Source organism: Hyperolius riggenbachi, chromosome 6 (genome assembly GCF_040937935.1).
Source record: "Hyperolius riggenbachi isolate aHypRig1 chromosome 6, aHypRig1.pri, whole genome shotgun sequence".
In the NCBI taxonomy this organism is placed as follows: Eukaryota; Metazoa; Chordata; class Amphibia; order Anura; family Hyperoliidae; genus Hyperolius; species Hyperolius riggenbachi.
The window spans coordinates 129029073-129052332 of NC_090651.1; the positions used below are offsets into that span (position 1 = coordinate 129029073).

The 23260-nt window shown below is 43.4% G+C and overlaps 1 protein-coding gene across 13 annotated transcripts in view; it reads right to left on the reverse strand.

Annotated features, from left to right (window-relative positions):
* The window catches only part of DNM3 (dynamin 3), a 629085-nt gene that overhangs the window by 302443 nt on the left and 303382 nt on the right, over window positions 1-23260 (reverse strand). The window contains exon 19 of one of the 13 annotated variants that reach the window (XM_068239894.1): window positions 20866-20946. The exons of the other annotated variants lie outside the window; for them this stretch is intronic. Coding sequence (XP_068095995.1) covers window positions 20896-20946 — 51 coding nt within the window. The 3' untranslated portion in view covers window positions 20866-20895. The remainder of the gene's footprint in view (window positions 1-20865; window positions 20947-23260) is intronic. 13 annotated transcript variants of the gene reach the window in all.

Sequence of the window (23260 nt, forward strand, 5' to 3'; positions counted from 1 at the left end):
GCCACTGCTTATAGAGAGCACCCTAGTGGTTGCTGCTTTGGCGCTTTGAGTCCGCCAGGAGAAAAGCGCGATATAAATGTTATTTGTCTTGTCTTGTCTTATGCTACTGTGCAAACTAGCCTGATCAGGTACATGCTACTGTGCATACTAGCCTGATTAGGTCTGGGCTACTGTGCATACTAGCCTGATCACGTCCGTGCTACTGTGCATGCTACCCCAATCAGGTTGGTGCTACTGTGCATGCTAATTCCAATCAGATCCATGCTACTGTGCATACTAGCCCAATCAGGTCTGTGCTGTTGTGCATACTAGCCTGTTCAAGTCCGTGCTACAGTGCATACTAGCCAGTTCAGGTCTGGGCTACTGTGCATGCTAGCCCGACTAGGTCCATGGTACTGTGTACACTAGCGCGATGAGGTCCAGGCTACTGTGCATGCTAGCCCGATCAGGTCCGTGCTTCTATGCATATTAGCTCGATCAGGTCCATGCTACTGTGCATGCTAACCTGATCAGGTCCATGCTACTGTGCATACTAGCCCATTCAGGTCCATGCTACAGTGCATACTAGCCTGATCAGGTCCGTGCTACTATGCATATTAGCTTGATCAGGTCCATGCTACTGTACATGCTAGCCCGATCAGGTCCATGCTACTGTGCATACTAGCCCAATCAGGTCAGTGCTACTGTGCATGCTAACCCAATCAGGTCCATGCTACTGTGCAAACTACTGCGATCAGGTACAGGCTACTGTGCATGCTAGCAGCAAGAAAAGTGATCCCTCAGCTCTACCGCAAAGTAATAGATATACCAGGGAGTCAACCAGTCCACACCTGGATCCCTCTTAGGTGTGTGACATTCACAGCAGCAAAGACAGAATGACTGGGTCTCCACCTGGATTTGTGCAAAAATGCTGGTTTATTGTACCATAGTAATAGAAAAAACACACGACGTTTCGGCCAGCGGCCTTTATCAAGTGGAGACCCAGTCATTTTGTTTTTGCTACTGTGCATGCTAGCCCAGTCAGGTTCATGCTACTGTGCATACTAGTCCAATCGGGTCTGTGCTATTGTGCATACTAGCCTGTTCAGGTCCGTGCTACAGTGCATACTAGCCAGTTCAGGTCTGGGCTACTATGCATGCTAGCCACCTTTAGAAAACTTCTCATCCTTTACTTGCTGTGGTGCCACTGTCTTGGGAGAGGTTCTGTTTAGGAAAAGGGACATATAGCTGTTATACAAAATAATAAGAAGCGCTCAATACAAAAATATGTTATGTGGCTATCATAAACATTAAGTGATCAAAGTCCAAATGTAACTGTTAACGCTCAATCCACGAGCGGATCGCTGTAGTGAGATATGTGTATATCTTCAAAAGCAATATTGTGATGTTCTAGGCAAAAGAGAAAAGGTCCGCACATGTCAGTGAAGATTTCCTTTGTTGTTGGACATATCCAAAAACATCCAGGGCAAGCATCAGATAGCTGACATGTTTCTGACTAACCGTCCTTAATCATAGCTAACAAGATAATGACCATCTAGACATATAAGTAGAAGTATGTATGCAAAAAATGCCCGCCCATGAATCCCACCCAAAGGGGGAGGAGTAATTTGGGCTGGAGCAAAATTAAAACACATATATAAATGTACAAAAAGTAAAACTACATGAATGCAAGATAAAAACAACAAAAGACAGCGTTCTCAGATTTGACCTATAGGGCAAGATTACACAAAGTCAGACAATAGAAAAGTCAAGTAATAGTGGCAAGATCCCATCTGGCATTCAAACTGTGTGGAGTTCTAGTGCTCAATTCGAAAATCCACATAGCTTCTCTTCGCAGTAATCTTTTATATAAATCTCCACCTCTGTGGGATGGCATAACTCTCTCAATACCACAAAACGAGAAGCTAGTCATGTCTCCCCTGTGAACTTCCCGGAAGTGTCTCACCACATTGCTAATTTTTTAAGAATGCCAGTCTGCACCCAGATAGTGTTCCGCTATCCTCTCTCTCAAGGGCCGGATAGTGCACCCCGCATACTGCAGGGATCATGTCCCGCAAGTAATGAGGTACACAACATTTCTAGTGCCACAGTTAATAAACTGTTTGATGTTAAAATTGCGGCCCATTGAGAGAGAGAGACAGCAACCTTGGTTTTACCGTGTACACGGCAATATTTACAAGTCGAAATACCACTAGCTATCTGATGCTTGCCCTGGATGTTTTTGGATATGTCCAACAATAAAGGAAATCTTCACTGACATTTGCGGACCTTTTCTCTTTTGCCTGTGACTTCTGGACTTGCTAACCAGGTCGTGCACTGTCGTGGAGGTTGGTGGGATGCAGCGGTGTTCACTTTATACAAAATTGTGATGTTCTAGCAGCGTTCAGTAACAGTTCATCAGATAAATACTGGCTTAATACCACTCCACAAAAACACCATGGGGTCTCCCCCCCTTCGTAGAGCAACTCACCAGAGGATGCGCCCGAACCGGCCCGATATCGCTTCTGGGGTATATGGCCACCCCACTGCCTCCAACTGGCAACCTCCAACAGCTCATGGTCGTTTGGGGATGAAAAAAGAGGCCTCTCTAAAAGTGTATTTTTATTCTTAAAAAATCAGGCTTGTGCCTTTAAAATGGTCAAACCAATATTGCTACCTGATGACAGTCACTTAAAAAGAATAAGTTACATATAATGCCCATACACGTCTTTGCATGGTTTGCGGAGTATGATCACACTATGTCCGCACGGGGAAACAATAAAGTGTGCAGTACACTAAGATACCGCCGCTCACCGCCGCTGCGGGGCCCCTAATGAGTTTTAATCAACGTAACGCATAGGGCGGAGCTACGGAGCGACGACGTCACACGCAACGCTAGCTGGACACGGCTGGCGCTGCACTTAATTTTTTACACGGTGTGTCACCTATGCGCCGCATTGCGGGCGGTGAGCGGCGGTATCTTAGTGTACTGCACACTTTATTGTTTTCCCGTGCGGACATAGTGTGATCATACTCCGCAAACCCTGCAAAGACGTGTATGGGCATTATATGTAACTTATTCTTTTTAAGTGACTGTCATCCAGCTAGCAATATTGGTTTGACCATTTTAAAGGCACAAGTCTGATCTTTTAAGAATAAAAATATACTTTTACGCTATGGAGGCCTCTTTTTTCATCCCCAGATGACAGTGAGCTGTTGGAGGTTGCCAGTTGGAGGCAGTGGGGTGGCCATATACCCCAGAAGAGACATCGGGCCGGTTCAGCCGCATCCTCTGGTGAGTTGCTCTACAAAGGGGGGAGACCCCATGGTGTTTTTGTGAAGTGGTATTAAGCCAGCATTTATCTGATGAACTGTTACTGAGCGCTGCTAGAACATCACAATATTGACATATAGATGTTGCCAGAGGTGGCACGGGGGGAGGGGGGTTTCAGTGCTTTAGCACCCCAAAATATAGCATAGCTCCAGCATAGCACCTGCACAGGTTCAGGCGTTGGGAGGAGCAGCGAGTGCAGAAGGAGAAGAGGAGGATGCAGAGCACAGTGGATCATTTACCTCACCATCCTGGGCTAACCAGTACAAGGGATACGCGATACTTCCGTCTTCCTCTGTGATGTCCTGGTCTCCATAGCAGCAGCACGCCAGTCATCACGAGTGCCTTGTCATTTGCATCAGGTTTTCTCTGACATGTCTAAAGAATTTCAATCCTGTAATTTGTTAGCTGTGGGGGCTAAACATCAGTGAAAATACTTTTTGGACCTTTATAAATATGTGAGGTAATATGAGGAAACAAGGTAGAGAGTTCGGGAGTCGAAAGAGTTTTTGATGTCATCAGCATAGAAATGATACTGAGTGTGGTCATTGTCTCAGACCATGGGTATAGATGGAGAAGAGAGAGAGTCCAAGTACAGAACATTGTGGCACACCAACAGACAGTAGCTGTGGGGAGGTTCATTATGAGAACTCTGGAAAACTGATGATGGAAGTCTGAAGAAAACAAAAAATGATCTACTGTATCAAATCCTAAAGAAATGTGGTATTAGCATGGAAAATATGCCTTTAGATTGATTGCTACTACACATAATTTCCTTCCCTATAAAGATTTTGCATATTTATCTTGATGCTTTGCTGTGTTTAGGAACTGCATGTTTACACTTGTACCCATTAACAACATTAACCACTTTCGGATTTCCCAGACGCATAACTACGCCCCTATTGACTTAATTAGCGGATCAGGGGCGTTTATAAACGCCCCTGCCGCTATTGTGCTGTGCGGGCGCGATCGCGCGCGTGCACGCGCGCGCTCCCGCCCGCGGGTGCGCGCCCCCGTGCGTGCACGTGCACCAGCTTCATTTATTTCTGGGTGGGGATTGATGAATGGGAGTAATTACTCCCATCACCAATCAGATGCCTGTAACCATGAATGAGCACTGCTATAAGCCAATAGCAGTGCTCATTCATTTGTGAGGTTTACAAACAATGTTGCCAGCACTTGAGAAGATACAGTTACCTTGTAATCACTCCTGAGAGGATTACAAGGTAACTGGATCTTCTTTTCTTGTATTCTGACTGCCACCTAGAGGATTTTATAAATATACCAGGACTGATAAATAAATATACCAGGACTATATACCCCTGATCAACCCTGATCAACCCTGATCACCCTGATTACCCTGATCAACCCTGATCTAATCCTAGCCTCCCTTGCTTTTTTTTATAGAATATTATTTCTGCTGTATTTTTGTGGACTCTTTGTTTTCTCTCTTTTTTTTTTTTTTTACAATTTGCCTCTATACAATTATAGTGTATATCCTATATACATTTTCTATAAAGATGGCAAAGAGAATGTATTCTTTGCAAGAGGCGTTCGCCATTCTGGAGCGTGACAGTGACAGTCACAGCAGCAGCGAATTTGAGGATGATTTGGAGTCCACAGATATTGATTGGCTGCCGTCCGAGTCAGAAAGCGACTCAACGGACAGCGATTCTGAGTCTGCTGGGCCATCCACAGCTCAGCCATCTAGGAGCGCGGAGCAGGCAAGGGGCATTAGTGACACTGACACTGCTTCTGAAGGAGGGTCACCTATAGCTACCTCCAGCAATGCCATCCCAAGAGGTCAGAGGGCTGCCAGGCCAAGGCAGAGCATGCCAGCAAGGGTACCACAGAGGGAACCGCTACCCTATGATCTAAGCCACCCACAATGGTCAGCATCTAATATGGAGACCCCTAACCTCCCTCCCTTCACAGCCAGGAGTGGCCTATTAGTGGACACCAGCAACATGCAGCCCATTGACTTTTTTGAACTTTTTTTGCCAGAGAGCTTCCTGCAGTATGTCTACGATCAGAGCAATATCTATGCCCAGCAACGCATAGCAGACCATCCCACCTGTGTGTTAGCTTCCCACTGGACCCCTGCAACTACCCGTGATTTGAAAGTTTTTTTGGGATTGACTTTCGATATGGCCCTTTCTCCATTACCTGAACAGCAACTGTACTGGACAAAAAATCCAATCCTCTGCATCCCAATTTATTCGTCCAGAATGTCCAGACGCCGCTACCAAATGCTGCTAACCTGCTTGCTTTTTAGCAATAATGCAGACCACCTCCCACCTGACGACCCAGCCCATGACCGACTATTTAAATTGAGGCCCTTCATCGACCATTTAAATAGAACTTTTGCAGAAAAATACATGCCAGAGCAAAGAATAGCCATCGATGAGTCCTTAATCCCTTTCCACGGGAGGCTGGCAATCAAACAATATATACCCAACAAAAGGTCACGGTATGGGATAAAACTGTACAAGTTGTGCGAAAGTGGGAGTGGCTATATCTATTCACTAAAAGTTTATGAAGGGAAGGACAGCTTAATACAGCCTCCTGGATGCCCTCCCTACATGGGTACAACAGAGAGGATAGTACTGGACCTCCTCAACCCTCTACTCCACCAGGGTTACCACCTTTACGTGGACAATTTTTACACGAGTGTTCCACTGTTCAAACATTTATTTTCAGTCCAGACTCCAGCCTGCGGAACTGTCAGGGCAAATCGCAAAGGCCTGCCATCAGAGGTCGTTCATAAAAAACTGAAGAGGGGGGAGACCTGCAGCCAACGGAGCAACGAGCTGCTCGCTTTAAAATTTAGAGATAAGCGCGATGTCTTAGCCCTCACCACCATCCACACCGAGGCAACAACAACTGTGAGGACTCGTAGTCGGGAAGTAGTAAAACCACTGGCCATCGCTGAGTACACCAAGTTCATGGGGGCAGTGGACTTGTCCGACCAGGTTTTGGCACCATACAGGCTCAACAGGAAGAGGAAGATCTGGTACAAAAAAGTGGCTCTATATTTTTTCCAGATGTGCCTCCAAAACGCCTTTGTCCTGTACAAAAAATCAGGTAACAGGGACTCTTTTTTAAAGTTCCAGCTGGCAATAATTACATGTCTCCTTTTTGAATCTGGACAACCTGCCCCAAACCCAGACCAACTTCGTGCAGAAAATGTTGCCAGATTTGAGGGAAATCATTTTCCTGCCCCACTCCCCCCAACTGCATCAAAACCATACCCCCAAAAAAGGTGCAGAGTTTGCAGGAAAAATCACGTTCGAAGGGACACACGATATCATTGTCCGAAATGTCCGTCCAAAGCAGCACTATGCCTTAATCCCTGCTTTGAGACCTATCATACAGTCCTTCATTATTAGTTTTTTTTTTTTTACCCTTTCACTGCCCTTTTTTTTTATGGTATATTTGAACTGTATTTGACTCTCCGGATCTGACCTCTGGCATGGCTGACAACCACTCTATGGAATTCGACCCCTGGCATAACTAACGACCACCCTCTGAACTCTGGCATGGCTGCCGAATTACCCTCTGACCTCTGGCATGGCTGATCTACCAAACTCTGACCCTTGGCATGGCTGCCGGACACCTTCGGACCTCCTGACTTCCACCTTTCTACAGCTTCTACAATGGTGAGTACCAATTTGTGTATGTTTAAAGACATTGTGAAGCCCTCAGTATACTTTGCTAAAGCCTTGTACACACTTTCAAGTATGATTGGCCAATCACTGATCAATTTTACTATTGAATCTTGAATAATATGAGCAGATTGTGTAGGTAAACCCTCATACTACAGTATGAGCGTTTACCTGCACAATCTGCTCATACTATTCAATATTTGTTGACTCTCATACTACATGGTAAGGTGGTACAATTGGTCAGTGATTGGCCAATCTTAATTGAAAGTGTGTACTGGACTTAAAAAAAGAATGACACTTTGGGGAGAAAATTGGCCTTGAAAAAGCTGTTGGTGCTACTTGTGGTTATCAGTGTGCGGTGTGCCCAAGAAGCTATCTGATGATGTATATAGGGTATCATTTTAACCGTGACAAGCGAGAGAATATAATTTGGGATGTAGTATTGTTGAAGTCTATGTCATGTGATTTTTTTTTCTCGCCAAACTGAAGAAAACTGTAAAAAAATGCTATTTTCAAACTTCTGGTACAATTTCAGCAAAAGGGCATGAATCCAAATGTTACAAAATATGTTTATCTGAGTAGGCCTAGGTCTCTAGTTTTCAGAATGGTTTGGTTTATGACCTGTACTGAATGTTCTGAGACACCAGGGGCTTTGCCAAGAAAGAATGACTGTATTACTTTTGTTGCAAAAAATGGCCTTGAAAAATCCAATGGTGCTACTTGTGGTTATCAGTGTGCGGTGTGCCCAAGAAGCTATCTGATGATGTATATAGGGTATCATTTTAACCGTGACAAGCGAGAGAATATAATTTGGGATGTAGTATTGTTGAAGTCTATGTCATGTGATTTTTTTTTCTCGCCAAACTGAAGAAAACTGTAAAAAAATGCTATTTTCAAACTTCTGGTACAATTTCAGCAAAAAGGCATGAATCCAAATGTTACAAAATATGTTTATCTGAGTAGGCCTAGGTCTCTAGTTTTCAGAATGGTTTGGTTTATGACCTGTACTGAATGTTCTGAGACACCAGGGGCTTTGCCAAGAAAGAATTACTGTATTACTTTTGTTGCAAAAAATGGCCTTGAAAAATCCAATGGTGCTACTTGTGGTTATCAGTGTGTGGTGTGCCCAAGAAGCTATCTGATGATGTATATAGGGTATCATTTTAACCGTGACAAGCGAGAGAATATAATTTGGGATGTAGTATTGTTGAAGTCTATGTCATGTGATTTTTTTTTCTCGCCAAACTGAAGAAAACTGTAAAAAAATGCTGTTTTCAAACTTCTGGTACAATTTCAGCAAAAGGGCATGAATCCAAATGTTACAAAATATGTTTATCTGAGTAGGCCTAGGTCTCTAGTTTTCAGAATGGTTTGGTTTATGACCTGTACTGAATGTTCTGAGACACCAGGGGCTTTGCCAAGAAGGAATGACTGTATTACTTTTGTTGCAAAAAATGGCCTTCAAAAATCCAATGGTGCTACTTGTGGTTATCAGTGTGCGGTGTGCCCAAGAAGCTATCTGATGATGTATATAGGGTATCATTTTAACCGTGACAAGCGAGAGAATATAATTTGGGATATTTGACAACTGAAACCTATGTCATGTGAATTTTCTTTAGCAAGAAACTGAATGAAAAGCAATACAATTGTTATTTTCATATACTCGGCACCAAAATAAAACGCTTGTAAAAAAACCCACAAGTGACATAATTGAAAATACAATACATAAATAGCTACCTTAGTCACTCAGCTTTTTAAATATGTATGCCATGATGGTATATTACTGTTACTTTTACAGATAAGGGCTTTTAATTACTGATAGATGACAATGAAAAAACAGAAAACAGAAAACTGAAAAAATGTGCCTTTATTTCCAAATAATATATTGTCGCCATACATTGTACTAGGAACATTATTTAAATGTTGTGATAACCGGGACAAGTGGGCGGATAAAATGTGTTGGTTTTATCTATGGTATCTTTGTCTATTTTAAAACTACAGTGGTTGGAAATATAGAAATAGTGTATCTTTTCATTTTTTTCTCTTTAAAATGCATTGAGAATAACATTATTACTAAAATAAAATATCACCCTTGAAAAGCCTAATTTGTGGCGAAAAAAACAAGCTATAGATCATTCACATGTGATGAGTAGCAATAAAGTTATCAGTGAATGAATGGGAGGAGCGCTGAAATGTAAAAGTTGTTTTGGTTTTAAGGGAAGAAAACCTGTGATCCTGAAGTGGTTAATATATTTTTTTCTGTTGATACCAATTAGGTCTGATGTTACCACATTGCTAAAAGATACTAAAAAGTAATAAAATTTAGATAAGCAAAATGGAGCCTTTCACTTGCGATTTCTGTAATTATGTGGTATGAGTAAATTGGAATCCTTCTAGTGTTTCTGGCTGTTGTGCTGATGGGGCAATAATGCTCAAGCTTTCATTGTTTAAAGGAAACGTGAAGTGAGAGGGATATGGAGGCTGGCATATTTATTCAGTTTTAAACAATAACAGTTGCCTGGTTATCCTGCTGACCTTCTGCCATACTTTTAGCCGTAGACCCTGAACAAGTATGCAGCAGATCTCTGACAAGATTATCTGCATGATTGTTTCAGGTGTTATTCAGACACTACTGCAACCAGCAGGACTGTCGCTCAATTGGTATTGTTTAAAAGGAAATAAATATGGCAGCCTCCATATTCAGCTCAATTCAGTTTCCCTTTAAATCCTGCCATAATGATCACTTTCACTGAAGCTTCTGTATTTTACTTCAAGAAATAACTCACTGGCATTTTCCTGTAAAGGCTTAGTGCATTTCTGAATCTTCCAATATACAGTAAATTCAGTTACGCATGTGTAAAAAAAAAGTTTTTTTTCAAAGGAACAAATAGGAGAATGAGTAAAACTGAATCACACACCAAAAAATAACAGACTTTAAAGGTTAAGATTAAGCACTTCTTGTAATCTTTAACTGTTACTGAAAATGTTCATGCAGAATGTATGATTTGTAAGACTTTAGACTTGTAGACTCATCTTTCATATAATTTCCAGGAAAATGATAACTGGCAAATACAGCTGCCTCTAAGCTGGAACTGTAATGTAAAAACGATGTGCCTGATAATTGTTCCCAAAGATATACCTAAATGTATGATTTATACACGAGTGCAATAATACATCATTGCTTACAAATACTTAACTTTCATTTCACTGTACAAATAATAAGGACTGCTGAGGGCAGAGTGAGATATCGGTTCACCTCAGCAGCAGTCCATATTGCTGCATCCATATAATAAAGGCGCCTGGGAAAAATTGCACAGGGGATTGCAGCTAGAAGAATGTCAATGAAGTTACAGATATTCTACTGCTGAATTCCGATAGTTAAACATTGGTAATCTTTACTGATATTTTACGATGACTTAACCTAACCCTACTCTCTTACAGAACCTAACCTCTACAGATGCCTAACCCTTAACCCTCCCTTTATTATCTATTATCTATATCTATACCCACACACCCCGGTGGCACCTAACCCTTAAGTACTTAAGCCTATCTGGACGAGTTTACTCCTCCAGATAGGCACCACTCAAGTCTAACTGGATACGTATCTGTGTCTAGTGTTTAAGCGCCAGGTGCTCGCGCATGCGGGCGTGACCATTGCAACGAGTGGCGGTATTTCCATGTCGGCGGTTGGGGAAGGGAAGCAAGGCTTCACCAAACCAATCACAGTGCCTGTAATGAATAGACATGACCACGATCAGGGGCCAGGTCCATTCATAATAAGTAAGAACATAAAGTGAAAGTTAAAAAAAATAAGGACAAAACATTTCCTGGTAAACCAGGTAGTGTTTTTAGCGCCATTTAGTCACAAAAAGTTAAATTACACACACCAGATTTTTTTATAAAAAAAAAAAGTGACCTAGTGACCAGGCTATTTTTTTTCTACAATTTAGGGCTCTGCCGCTTTAATAGCTCGCTGCAGAGCCAAGACATACAACTGTGCACACATATGACCCCCCCCCTTTTTCTGCCCACCAACAGAGTTTTCTGTTGGTGGGCTCTAATCACTGCGTTGTTGTTTTTTAAATTTTTCTTTCTTTCTTTCTTTCTTTTTTTTTTTTTATAAAATTACCTCTTTTATATTTGCTTTTTTTCAGCAGCCTATGAGAGCCCTTGTTCCTCCCCAGGGGACAGCCGAGTGACATGGCTGTCCCCAGTACTGTGCTGCCATAGATCGCAGCTCTGTACAATGTAAATAGATGGCGGTTTTGCCATCTAACAGTCTCCTAGCAGCAGTCTCCTAGGGCTGCCACCCCCCCCCGACACTGATCTGCGTTAGGTGGTCAGGAGGGGGTTAAATGACTTTCAAATTCCCCTCCCCCCACCCCAGTTACCAAGCAAATAGATTGAAGAAGAAAACTGTTTAAAAAAAATCCAAAAATAGTTGCCTTAGGAACTCAGCTTTTATAGATATATATGTGTGTGTGTCATGAGGGTATATTACTGTTATATTTGTACAAAAGGGCTTATAATTGATGGGACACAAGAAAAAAAGAATACACCTTTATTTCCACATAATATATTGACGCTATACATTGCACTAGGAACATATTTTACATGTTGTGATAGCCAGAATTGATGGGCAAATAAAATGGGTGGGTTTTATTTATAGTAGTATTGCTTATTTTAAAACTATAGGGGATGGAATTGGAGAAATAGTGTATTTTTTTCTTTTTTGTGTGTGTATTTGCCTATGAAATACATAGAAAATAAAGTAATTACTAAAAACAAGTATCGCTCACAAAAAGCTTAATTTGTGGCAAAAAAACAAGACATAGATCATTTACGTGTGATGAGTAGTGATAAAATTATTGGCGAATGAATGGGAGCAGCGCTGACAGGGGAAAATTGCTCCCGCCCTGAAGGTGAAAATACCTGCAGGCTGAAGTTGTGAAAGTGCAACTTAAAGTGGTCTAACACCCAGCATTTCAACTTTGCTTTAAAAGATTGCTTACAGCTTATAAACTATTATGCCAGATTTTTTTTTTAGCAGAAATTCACTGAATGGATTAAACATGACATTTTAGTGCTGCATTTAGCTAGAAATCCTCCTCCGTGCTTGCTTGTTTAGTTACAAATGTATCTATCTACAATGTAACAAACAAACACTGCTCTGAGAGAACAAAGAGGGGTTCCCCGGCAGGCTTTTCAAAGGTCTATTTGTATTCCAAATAAAGATACATTTGTAACTAAAAGATAAGAACGGATGCGGATTCCTAGTTTAACCCAACACTAAAATGTCATGTTTAACCCATTCAGTGAATTTCTGCTTAAAAAAAAATCTGGCATAATAGTTTGTAAGCTGTAAGCAATCTTTTAAAGCAAAGTTGTAATGCTGGGTGTTAAACCGCTTTAAGTGAACCTAAAAAAAAGAGTTTCACTTACCTGGGGCTACTACCACCCTCCTGCAGCTGCCCTGTCGCCTGCAGTGCCTACGTTTTGATTTTGGTGACAGAGCCAGTCGCCAGTCATTGTGCCGCGCGAGTCCTCGATCAAATTTCCTCCCATTGCCGCAAATCACAGCATTTATAATGAGCACCTATGTCGACAGCCTTCTTTCTCAGGCACTTGTGGCGCCCTTTTTTCCAGCTTCAGTCCATATTACTACAATCAGTCTAACCGGGCTGGTGTCAGCCAGGACCTGATCAATTTCCATTCTCCATACTAAAACTGCTTAAAGTGGACCCAAATTAAAAATACAAGATTTCAGAAATAAAATCTATTTTCTAAATTATAATAATAAATAGCAGCCTTTTTTCAGCTTCATGATGACAAATATAAAATATTTTACATTTATTAGAGGAACCCCTCCCTTCCTTTCAAATTTCCGGGATTTTTCCGGCAAACTGGTGGAGTAGATGGTGTTCGGCAATGGAGGAATTGCTAATGGCTGCCCCCAGAATAACCCTAGTTATCAAAAGAGAAGGGTAAAAAAGCATGCACTGAAATGATCATAGGTTTGAAGGAGTGTTTATTTATCTTTGTATGTGTGTATGTGCTGCAACTAAATATTTTTAATTAAAAAAATGTTTGGTTTGGGTCCGCTTTAAAGTTTCTAATTGTGCATCAGCAGTGGTTGGTCTTGCCTGAGTCTGACACTAAGAAGTTGGCAGCAGCCGATACACTAATATTTAGGGCTTGAAATGCACCAGTAGCGAGAGCATGCAAAATGATACACAAGCAACTACAAGCACCACAGGAGGTTACTGTAGAACTCTTACATGAGTCTAAAATAAATCTACAGGTAGGAATGGACAACGAGATGCAAATAATTCTGAGTTCAAACACAATTATGCTCATTTAGTTTTCAAACTTACACAAATCGAATTACATTGGACCATTTTCAAACTGCATGTATTTGAATATAAAATTTGCATAATCCTACATACACTTGGAATTATTTGCTTCTTGCTAACCATTCCTACTTACAGGTAGAAATCACCATACTCAGCTTGTCAAAAAGCCAACCTTTTTTGTTTTTGGCATGTCCCCTCTGCCTTGGCATGCTAAAGTTTCTTCCATTTACATTTTTTTGCTTTCTTGGCCAAAGTGTACGTGGAACCAAATAGAATGGGCTCCTCACCTGTGTACGGAGCTCAGCTGTCATTAAAGAATAACTTTAACCAAGTATTGCAGGTAGGTACACAGAGGAGCCAAAAAGGATAAAACCATTTAAAAACCATTTAAAGGGGAAGTTTGGTGGACTTACCTCCCTCATAGAGAAAACAGACTGTGCGACGTTACTATAATTCACAGTAACATTTATTAGATACTCCAAACGTGCAACACGTCTCACAGAGGCGCTTGGCCACGTTACAGACCCAAATCTGCATTCTCCAATTTATTGCCTGATGAAGCAGGATCGTGACCTGCAAAAAGCATTGCACATTTGGAGTATCTAATAAATGTTACTGTGAATTATAGTAACGTCTCACAGTCTGCGTTTTCTATGAGGGAGGTAAGTCCACCAAACTTCCCCCTTCTAAACAGTATTTAAATGGTTTTATTCTTTTTGGTGCCGCTGTGTACCTACCTGCAATCAGTCTAGTCCACCCTTGGTGGAGGGGTGTATCCCAATATCTTGCCAATCTACAGAGAGTGACTTCTTGAACCTGAGTGGGGTCAGGATCCAATTCTCCCCACCTGCCTTTCTAGTGGTTGCCTTTGTGCCAAAATACTACACTATATTAGGCTCTTGGTTTTTGTTCTTTATTTAAAGCTTAAAGAGGCACTTAAGTCAGTAAAAAAAAATGAGTTTTACTCACCTGGGGCTTCCCTCAGCCCCCTGCAGCTGATCGGTGCCCTCGCCGTGTCTCTCTGATCCTCCCGTCCCCGCCGGCGACCACTTCCGGTTTCGCCGTCAGGACCCGACAGGCATGGGAACGCGAGTGATTCTTCGCGTTCCCAGCCAAAATATCGCCCCCTATGCTGCTATTGCGGCCTCAGAGAGACACGGCGAGGGCACCAATCAGCTGCAGGGGGCTGAGGGAAGCCCCAGGTGAGTAAAACTCATTTTTTTTTACTGACTTAAGGTTCACTTTAAACCAAGTACTGAACTTCCTCCCAATCAGTAGCCTATACCCCCTTTCCCACAAGAAATCTTTACCTTTTCTAGAACAGATCATCAAGGGCGGTTGTGTGGCTGATATTGTGGTGAAACCCCTCCCAAAGTGTGATGTCAGGACCATGGTTAGGACTGTTTCCTGTTTGTGAACCTATTAGCATTGTGGAAAATGATGCCTGATTCTAACTGCCTTGCAAGCAATATTTCCCTCTGTGCATATATGTATAAAAGAACAACAATAAAAAACCCTTTGGCCTATTACATTGCTGGTGGGTGTGTTTATAGATGATAGCAGTTGGTGCTGTCTGTTTTTGTTTCATGTCTGCCAGTAGTAACAATGACGACACACAGGCTGATGGTAGATCACACAACATGAACGTATTTAAGAGCGAATATCAATCATTTATTGATCTATCTTCTATTTTTCAATTTCTTAATTCGCAATTTATTGTTTTTTACACTACTACTATCTTTAAGACAGTGGAGCGAGCAGGCTGCAGCGGCACCAGAGAGACAGGACCACATGGCAAGTGCAATTGAAATCTACGCCTTTACAGGGATAGCAGGCATTGAACAGAGCACTGATTTCAGTTAGTTACGTCCGTAAGAGATTAAAGTAAACCCGAGCCAAAGCTTGGTTTCAAAATCAGATACTTACTCTGAGGAGAGGGAAGCCTCAGGATCCTATTCCTTGTCTGAAGCCCCCCTTAAAGGACTTACGAGGCCAAGTCCATAAAAAAAAAAAAAAAAAAAAAAAAAAAAAAAAGTTAGCTACCTTGCTCAGCTTGTAAGGCACGGAGGACGCCGTCCGCGCCCTCCGTGCCGTTCCGCCTGGACCCCGCCGCTGCACAGCCCCCCGAACGGTCCCCGACCGCGCGGCCCGGGTCGGGCTCCCCAGCCTGTACCAAGATGGCCGGCGGAGCTGGCCGCGGCTGCGCAGTCCGCATAGCCGCGAGTGCGGCTGCGCAGCTCTAAGGCCAACCCCCCGATCCACGCAACAGTAGCGTGGATCGGGGGGTTGGCCTTAGAGCTGCGCAGCCGCATAGCCGCGGCCAGCTCCGCCGGCCATCTTGGTACAGGCTGGGGAGCCCGACCCGGGCCGCGCGGTCGGGGACCGTTCGGGGGGCTGTGCAGCGGCGGGGACCAGGCGGAATGGCACGGAGGGTGCGGACGGCGTCCTCCGTGCCTAACAAGCTGAGCAAGGTAGCTAACTTTTTTCATTTTTTTTTTATGGACTTGGCCTCGTAAGTCCTTTAACATCCAAGCTGCACAGCTCCACTTCCTGGCTCATGGCGCACAGTAGCTGTGCAAACCCACTCGTCCATGCGCAGTAGAATGGAGCCGGTGGCTCCGGCTTACTGCGCATGCGAGGGCGGGCTCAGTCGGCTATTGCACAGCCATAAGCCAGGAAAAGTAGCTGTGCAGTCCTGATGTGATTAGCGACCATGCCTTGTCGCTAATCTTCCAGGGGGCGTGCTCAGCAACGGTAGGCCAAAGAGTAGCGAGGGAAGCCTCAATAGGATCCTGAAGTATCCCTCTATTAAGGTATCTGATTTTGTACCCGAGCTTCGGCATTTTAAACATGCTCTCACATACAGCAAACATCATGTTTGTTTTTTCTCAGCATCTGGCTGCATGTTTGAATTTAAAGCACAAAGAAACGATCAGGCTTGCCTGGTCAATGACTATAGGTCAGGCCAGGGCCGGGACGAGGCAGAGGCAGGACAGGCTGCAGCCTCTGAGCGCTTCCACTAGAGGGCGCATTCCTCTGCACTCTCCCTGCCGCGGCTGCCCCATTCTTTTGCCCTTTCCCCTCCTGCTCTATGATCTCTCCGAGTCCTCTGTTCTATATAGCAAAGAGCACCGCCTGTTCTGAGCTGCAGCCACGCTGTCATCAAAGAGATGACAGGCATGGCTGTGTGTAAGGGGTCGCTAGGCAACAGCAGGAAGCCGACTTCTGCTGTACGGGAACTCCTGTCTTATGGCTTCCTGCAGAGTTGCCTGTCACTGTGGACAACATGTGAGTCTGCCTGCGATGTAACTAGCTGGACTCCGTGAGAAGGGACAGGGACCCCCTGCTATCATTCAGGCAGCAATAAATGCGGATCTCTGCTCATTGATGAATGGAACAGCCAGAGACCACCCAGCTGCTATCACATGGAGGCCTGAGAAGATGCAGGTATGGTGGGGGAAGGGGGCTTTCAAAGAGGCAGAGAGGGAATCACACACACATCAAATAGTTGTGACTTGATGTGATGTGTTCTCAGTACAGTCAGCAGTGCCTGCCCTAGTGATGTGAGAGTAGATGAGGGATTTAGATTGAGACCACTGCAGGTGTGTGTATATGTACAGTGTATGTGTATGTACTGTGTGTGCGAGTGTGTGCATGCATGTGTGTATGTGCAGTGTGTGTGTGTGTGTGTGTGTATGTGCAGTGTGTGTGTGTGTATGTGCAGTTTGTGCATGCATGTGTGTATGTGCAGTGTGTGTGTATGTGCAGTGTGTGTGTGTATGTGCAGTGTGTGTGTATGTGCAGTGTGTGTGTGTGTGTGTGTATGTGCAGTGTGTGTGTGTGTGTGTGTGTATGTGCAGTTTGTGCATGCATGTGTGTATGTGCAGTGTGTGTGTATGTGCAGTGTGTGTGTGTGTGTATGTGCAGTGTGTGTGTGTATGTGCAGTGTGTGTGTATGTGCAGTGTGTGTGTGTGGGTGTGTGTGTGTATGTGCAGTTTGTGCATGCATGTGTGTATGTGCAGTGTGTATGTGCAGTTTGTGCATGCATGTGTGTGTGTGTATGTGCAGTGTGTGTGTATGTGTGTGTACAGTGTGTGTGTATGTACAGTGTGTGTGTAAGTACAGTGTGTGTATACAGTGTATGTATGTGCAGTGTATGTGTAATTACTGTGTGTATTTGTCTTTTTTTTTTTTTTTTTGGTGATTGGCATACATTTAAATCATCATACTTGAGATTAAGAAGGCAGAATGATTTTAGTACCATCATCGCTATTCTCGCCACTACCAGTACCCGCCACAGCTAGAAAAACTCCACCAAGGCTTTTCTATTGTCCCTGATGTACAGAGTTCCTCTACAGAGCTATTGTGTGTCCCCAGTGCCCAAATTACTAGCTACAGCCAGTAATTTAACAGAATTTAATAGAAGTTAACATGGGCACCTATAGTTGCTTAAATTACCTCCTTTGAAGAAGGGGGGGGGGGGGGGCGCACTTTGGAATCCCAGCCTCTAGTGCTGGGAAGTCTTGACCCGGCCCTGGGTCAGGCTGTATGCTCATGTGACTGACCTATAGCCCAGCCCGTAACACCTGCACAAACTCCTACCTAATACAATTCTACAATGTCCTGCAGGGAGATGTAGCATACAGATTGACAGATAGTATTCACCAAACAAAGAGTAAGAGTAATAAGCAGTATAAGCTCAGATATAGTCACTTAAAGCCTGGTGTTTGGAGGCAGTCCAGATGATAGCCAGGGAATGACAGGCTGGTGGTAGATAGGTTGAAGGTAGTTACACACTTTCCAGAAGACGTGGTCAGTACTGGAGTCAGTCCAGGCTGAGTTCATAAGAATAGTGCTTTGAACAAGCAGGGGTGGATCCAGGCAGCAATCAGGGATATCCAGGAACAAGGCAAAGTCAGCAACGGGTAATCCAAACAGAGAGTGTAGTCAGGAAAAAACAGGAGTCGGCAACAGGTGATCAATCTGAAAATAATTGTGGTTGGGGTGTCTTGGCACCCTATGGAAAAAAATACAGGAGACAAAAAAGGGAGCCCGATAGTGCAGTATGTCAATAATAGGTGTGTGGAGAAATTAATTGATTGAAAGGGCTACTCACAAAGGAGGGTTGCAAGGGGCAACCGACCACAGGAAGCAGGTGGAGACCATAAACCCGACTCCAATCGGAGTGGTCCTGGACGGACCTGGTTGCGGTCGCTCTCTTAGACGAAAAAGGATGGACAAGACATCGACCGTGGTAAAACAGGTGTTCTGTCACCACCCCTCGGACAAGTATGTACGGGGGTATAACTATGCACAATAAGGGAATGAGGCGCCCTGATTTGAATAAAAGCTTTTAAAACCAGTTTAAAAATGAGAAAGAATAATGAGGTATCTAACTTCAATGACGAAATCTCTGTAAACTTACAAAAGATTTTTATTTGAGCACAGGCAACGCGTTTCGCGTTGACAAAAATCATGTAGCGTCGAGAGGCTCGCTATGCTACATGATTTTTGTCATTTGGCACTGTATTGGCCTGTGCTCAAATAAAAATCTTTTGTAAGCTTACAGAGATTTCGTCATTGAGGTAAAATACCTCATTATTCTTTTTCATTTTTAAACTGGTTTTAAAAGCGTTTATTTAAATCAGGGCACCTCTTTCCCATCCCATATTGTGCAATCTGAAAATAAGCTTGGTCAAGATACAGACAAAGTCGGCACAAGATCAGCAGTTGTGAGGCAGTCTCAGCAACAAGCCCAGCAGAGGCTATCACAGGCGATGACAGAGGGCGCTCACCTAACTTTTATACTAGGACTAACCAATCAGCTGAAAGCAATCCAAAAGTATCCAATCATCCTGCAGCGTGTCAGCAAGTCAGCTGATACGCCGTGCATACACGCTGTCCCTGTTTACAGCGGCAGAGCGCGTAGTGAGGACGCGTCCGCCGCTTAGCCAATGGGAACTGAGCTCCATGTGCTCCACTGACATGGGTCTCGGCGTTCTGCCGCCATGAGCGGCGAGATCTTACAGAAACTTTATTGCAAACTTACATCAGTAAACTGTTTGTGAACAGTCATTACATTTGGCTGATGTAAGAAAAATCTGTCAGGTTACTCTGGCAGTGTGTGGCCCTGACGACAATGATGTGAGTAGTTCAATGCATGCTGTAAACCACTAACACATATGTTAAAATGAGAAATATACATAAGTGTATACATAAAAATCCCACATACGTAAATATTATACTTTAAGTTGTAACTGTGAGAGTCCTGGAGCTACAGCTTACATGGGGGCAATGTGATGTTGTACGAATCGCAGAACCCATTTTAATATGGGCACAATGCAGTGTTTTCCCAGAAAGCATGTTTTATTATTCTCTACAAGTTTATTACCAACATAAATCTGCTTTCTGAAATCTCATATGTGGCGGGATTACTATATGCAGGGATCACACTAGAATTACAACTTCTGTAAACGCCTCCTGCCTTATAGTCCTTATGGCAGTCCTCAAATGAAAATGCAGCACGTTTCAAGCCCGTAGAATCCACCAGCACTCATGTACAGATTGAAGGAAACATGTGTTCATGTATTCAAAAGAAAGCAGAAGCCATGGGGGGTAAAAGGCAGTGCAAAGCAAAAGTCTCCAAGTAAGCAGAGCGAGATGTGCGCCATCCAGGCTATCCATTTATAGATGCATATATGAATTTCTCTATGCCCCATGTAGAAGGGACGAGAGCCAAGACAAACATGGGAGCACCAGGGAGAAATCCAGTCTGGAAAGCTTGGACACAAAGCTGTAGTTATTGCTGTGAGCCAGGCATGTATTTGGATACGCTGTCGATACATAAAGCCGATGCTGAGCTTGCTGGTAAATGGATATCCTGTTCTAAGGCTAGAAAGGACGGTGCCTGGGATTTTGCTCTGGCGCACCGACTCAAATATTGTTTGGAAAAAGGAAAGCAATAATAGAGATTTTTGAACGCAGCTTGGGAGGCAGAATGCTTTGGGGTCAGGTTTGAGGCAAGAATTCAACTCCAAACAGAAGTGAGAAAATGCAGCCAGCCCAGTGCCTGTTATTGACATGACAGAAGTTTACTGCTTGTTCCTATTATGACATTTGTGAGCATAACTGATTGCTAACGACAGGAGAGATGCTTTGTTTTATTTATGAATCTATTACAGTTTTAAAGAAGTCCTGTGTCCAAACGTTTATGGGAAAAAAAAGACTTCAGCCTGAATCGTAAATTTGTCTGTTCCTTTTTCTCTTACTAAGCTGCTCCTATCGGCTACTATTTCCATCTCTAGTCATGTGATATTGGTGACAGTATTAGTGAGCATTAGTTCCAGACCCGTGACAAGGTCCTCCAGCACCCAAGGATGAGTCACCAAAGTGCGCCCATCCTGCACTGCGCCCTAAGGCTGGAGCCTTTCTCGCCTCTGCCTCGGCCCGCCCGTTTAGTTCATTCAGGTAAAAAAGAGACACCAATCAGATTAAAAACAAGTTACAATGAATAAAAATAGAGGAAGTAACACTTACCTCCCCAAGGAAGAATCAATACGGGATTTATCAGCAAAAATCTTTAATAGTATACTCCAAAAATGCAATCCAAGCCCACCTCTTCAGGCAATAAAAAAGGAAACAGGATTCAAAATCAGAGCGAGGCACCACTGTTTTTATCTCGTTGGCACCTCTATTTTACCTGCATATAATACTTTAAGTCCACCTTGCGTGAAGGGGTCAAACCCCATTTTCGGGATCGGTTGAAAAGGGCGCCCGAGCTGCCTGTATGAAAAGGGCGCCGCCGTAGACATCAATGTTATTTCTGGAAATATGGGCTACAAGGTGTAGAAAAGGGCGCCCGAGTTTTGATATAGGCTACAAGCGGGCTCCCCTTTGTAGCCCATATTTTTTCGGCTACAAGGTTTTCGGCTACAAGCGGGCTCCCCTTTGTAGCCCGTATTTTTTTCGGCTACAAGGTTTTCGGCTACAGTAAGGTGCCCCTTTGTAGCCCATATTATTGCCTTTTTTTCTAGCCGAAGTTTTTATATGGGCTACAAGCGCTGGAAGCCAAATTATTTCATTCCCCCACTATCCATGGCGGCCTGGAGGGGGAATAGTAATTAACACATCCCGGAGTTTTTTTATAGCCGAAGTTTTGATATGGGCTACAAGCGCTGGAAGCCGAATTATTTCATTCCCCCACTATCCATGGCCGCCTGGAGGGGGAATAGTAATTAACACATCCCGGAGTTTTTTTGTAGCCGAAGTTTTTATATGGGCTACACCAGGCGCCTTTTTTGTAGCCGAAGTTTATATGGGCTACACCAGGCGCCTTTTTTGTAGCCGAAGTTGGTATATATGGGCTCCACCAGGCGCCCTTTTTTACCGGCGCCCTTTTCATGTAGACCCCCATTTTCCTATGCCTACGAAGAGCGATACCTTAACTTCCCTGAGGGGATGGGCTTAAGATCCCCCTACTGCCTACAAAGTGGTTGCTTATAGGTTACCCACATTTGAGAGAATAACTTAACCCTCAGCTTTATTTTATTCTTATCTAAAATACTACTAGAATACTACACTATAGTTGGCTCTCGATTTCCATTTGTATCTCTTATTAGTTAATTCAGCCTAGTACATACCGTTAGTTCTTCTAGAATCTAGTGAGATAGATATACCTGTAACCAAGGCCTTCATGTGCAGAGAGCACTGGTACTTAGGTGCAGAGTGTACTTATCCATAGCACTCAGTTTAATTTACACACAAGTATTGTAAAATTTACATTTGGAAACAAGACAAACACCTCAGGGAATCAACAGTTATTCTTCTAATATACACTGAGGAAGACAAGAGCAAGAAACAGGCCTTTTGTACTCATCAGAGATCTAAAACATGCATTATATATCCAACTTGCCACAAAAACAACAGAGGACAAATAACTGCTAATTATCACTCCTAATAGACGTACATGTATTTAACACATTAAGTACATTTGTGATGCCAGATGTACCCCAACTATAGTAAAGGTTCAGCTTTTGTGCATGGTAGTTGGCACCAGATAAGTATGTCTAGAAAAATAGGGCCACAGTCAGTGGCACAAAAGGGAGGAGAATAGGTGCTCAAGGGTATAATAAAATAAATGAACTTTATTATGCACTGGGAGCGCGGTTTGTGGGTCTGTGCCCACTTCCTTAGGCCAATTTAAGTGCCTAGAATGGCCTGAGGAAGTGGGCACAGACACATGAAATGCATTGTCAGGGCATAATAAACTTAGCTTATTATATGAATTGTCTTCATTGAGGTAAACCACCCCATTACTTTTATCATCTTTTGGTTTTTGACTTTTAATATTCCCTTGGGAGCCTCTTCTCCTCACTTTTGTACTTGTTCACCCTCCTTTGAAGGGGTGTTCTCTGGCCCTTTTGGGGAACTGCCATCACCAAAACCAGAGGTATTTTTTACATGAGGAGTGCGACCACATCCAGTCTGTCCTGGACACCAGAGCAGTCGGGCCATACATCTCCACCTGCCTCTCATGGTTGATTGCCCCTCTTGCAACCCTTTGTGAGTACCACCTTTCCTTACACTACTGTTTTAATCCTTGTGTGACATATTACACTATTGGGGCTCCCATTGTTTCTGTGCTTTTCTTTGCAAGGTGTCTATTCACCCTCCCTTCCTACAGTCACTGAGAGTCACCTTCTCCTTTTAGGATACATGAGTTAGCTAGCAAAAGCATGTAACCCCCACTGTGTCAGTACAACAGGTGAGGGATTCAATCTTGTTTTATCCACTCCAGGTTTTTTGAGTCACACGTGGCACCCCAAATAAGGATACTTGGAGATGCCTTAGTAAATCAAGGCCAAAATGTTTCCAGTTCAGTGCAGACTAACAGTTTACGACTGGTCTATTTATGATAGAGCCACCAAACTCA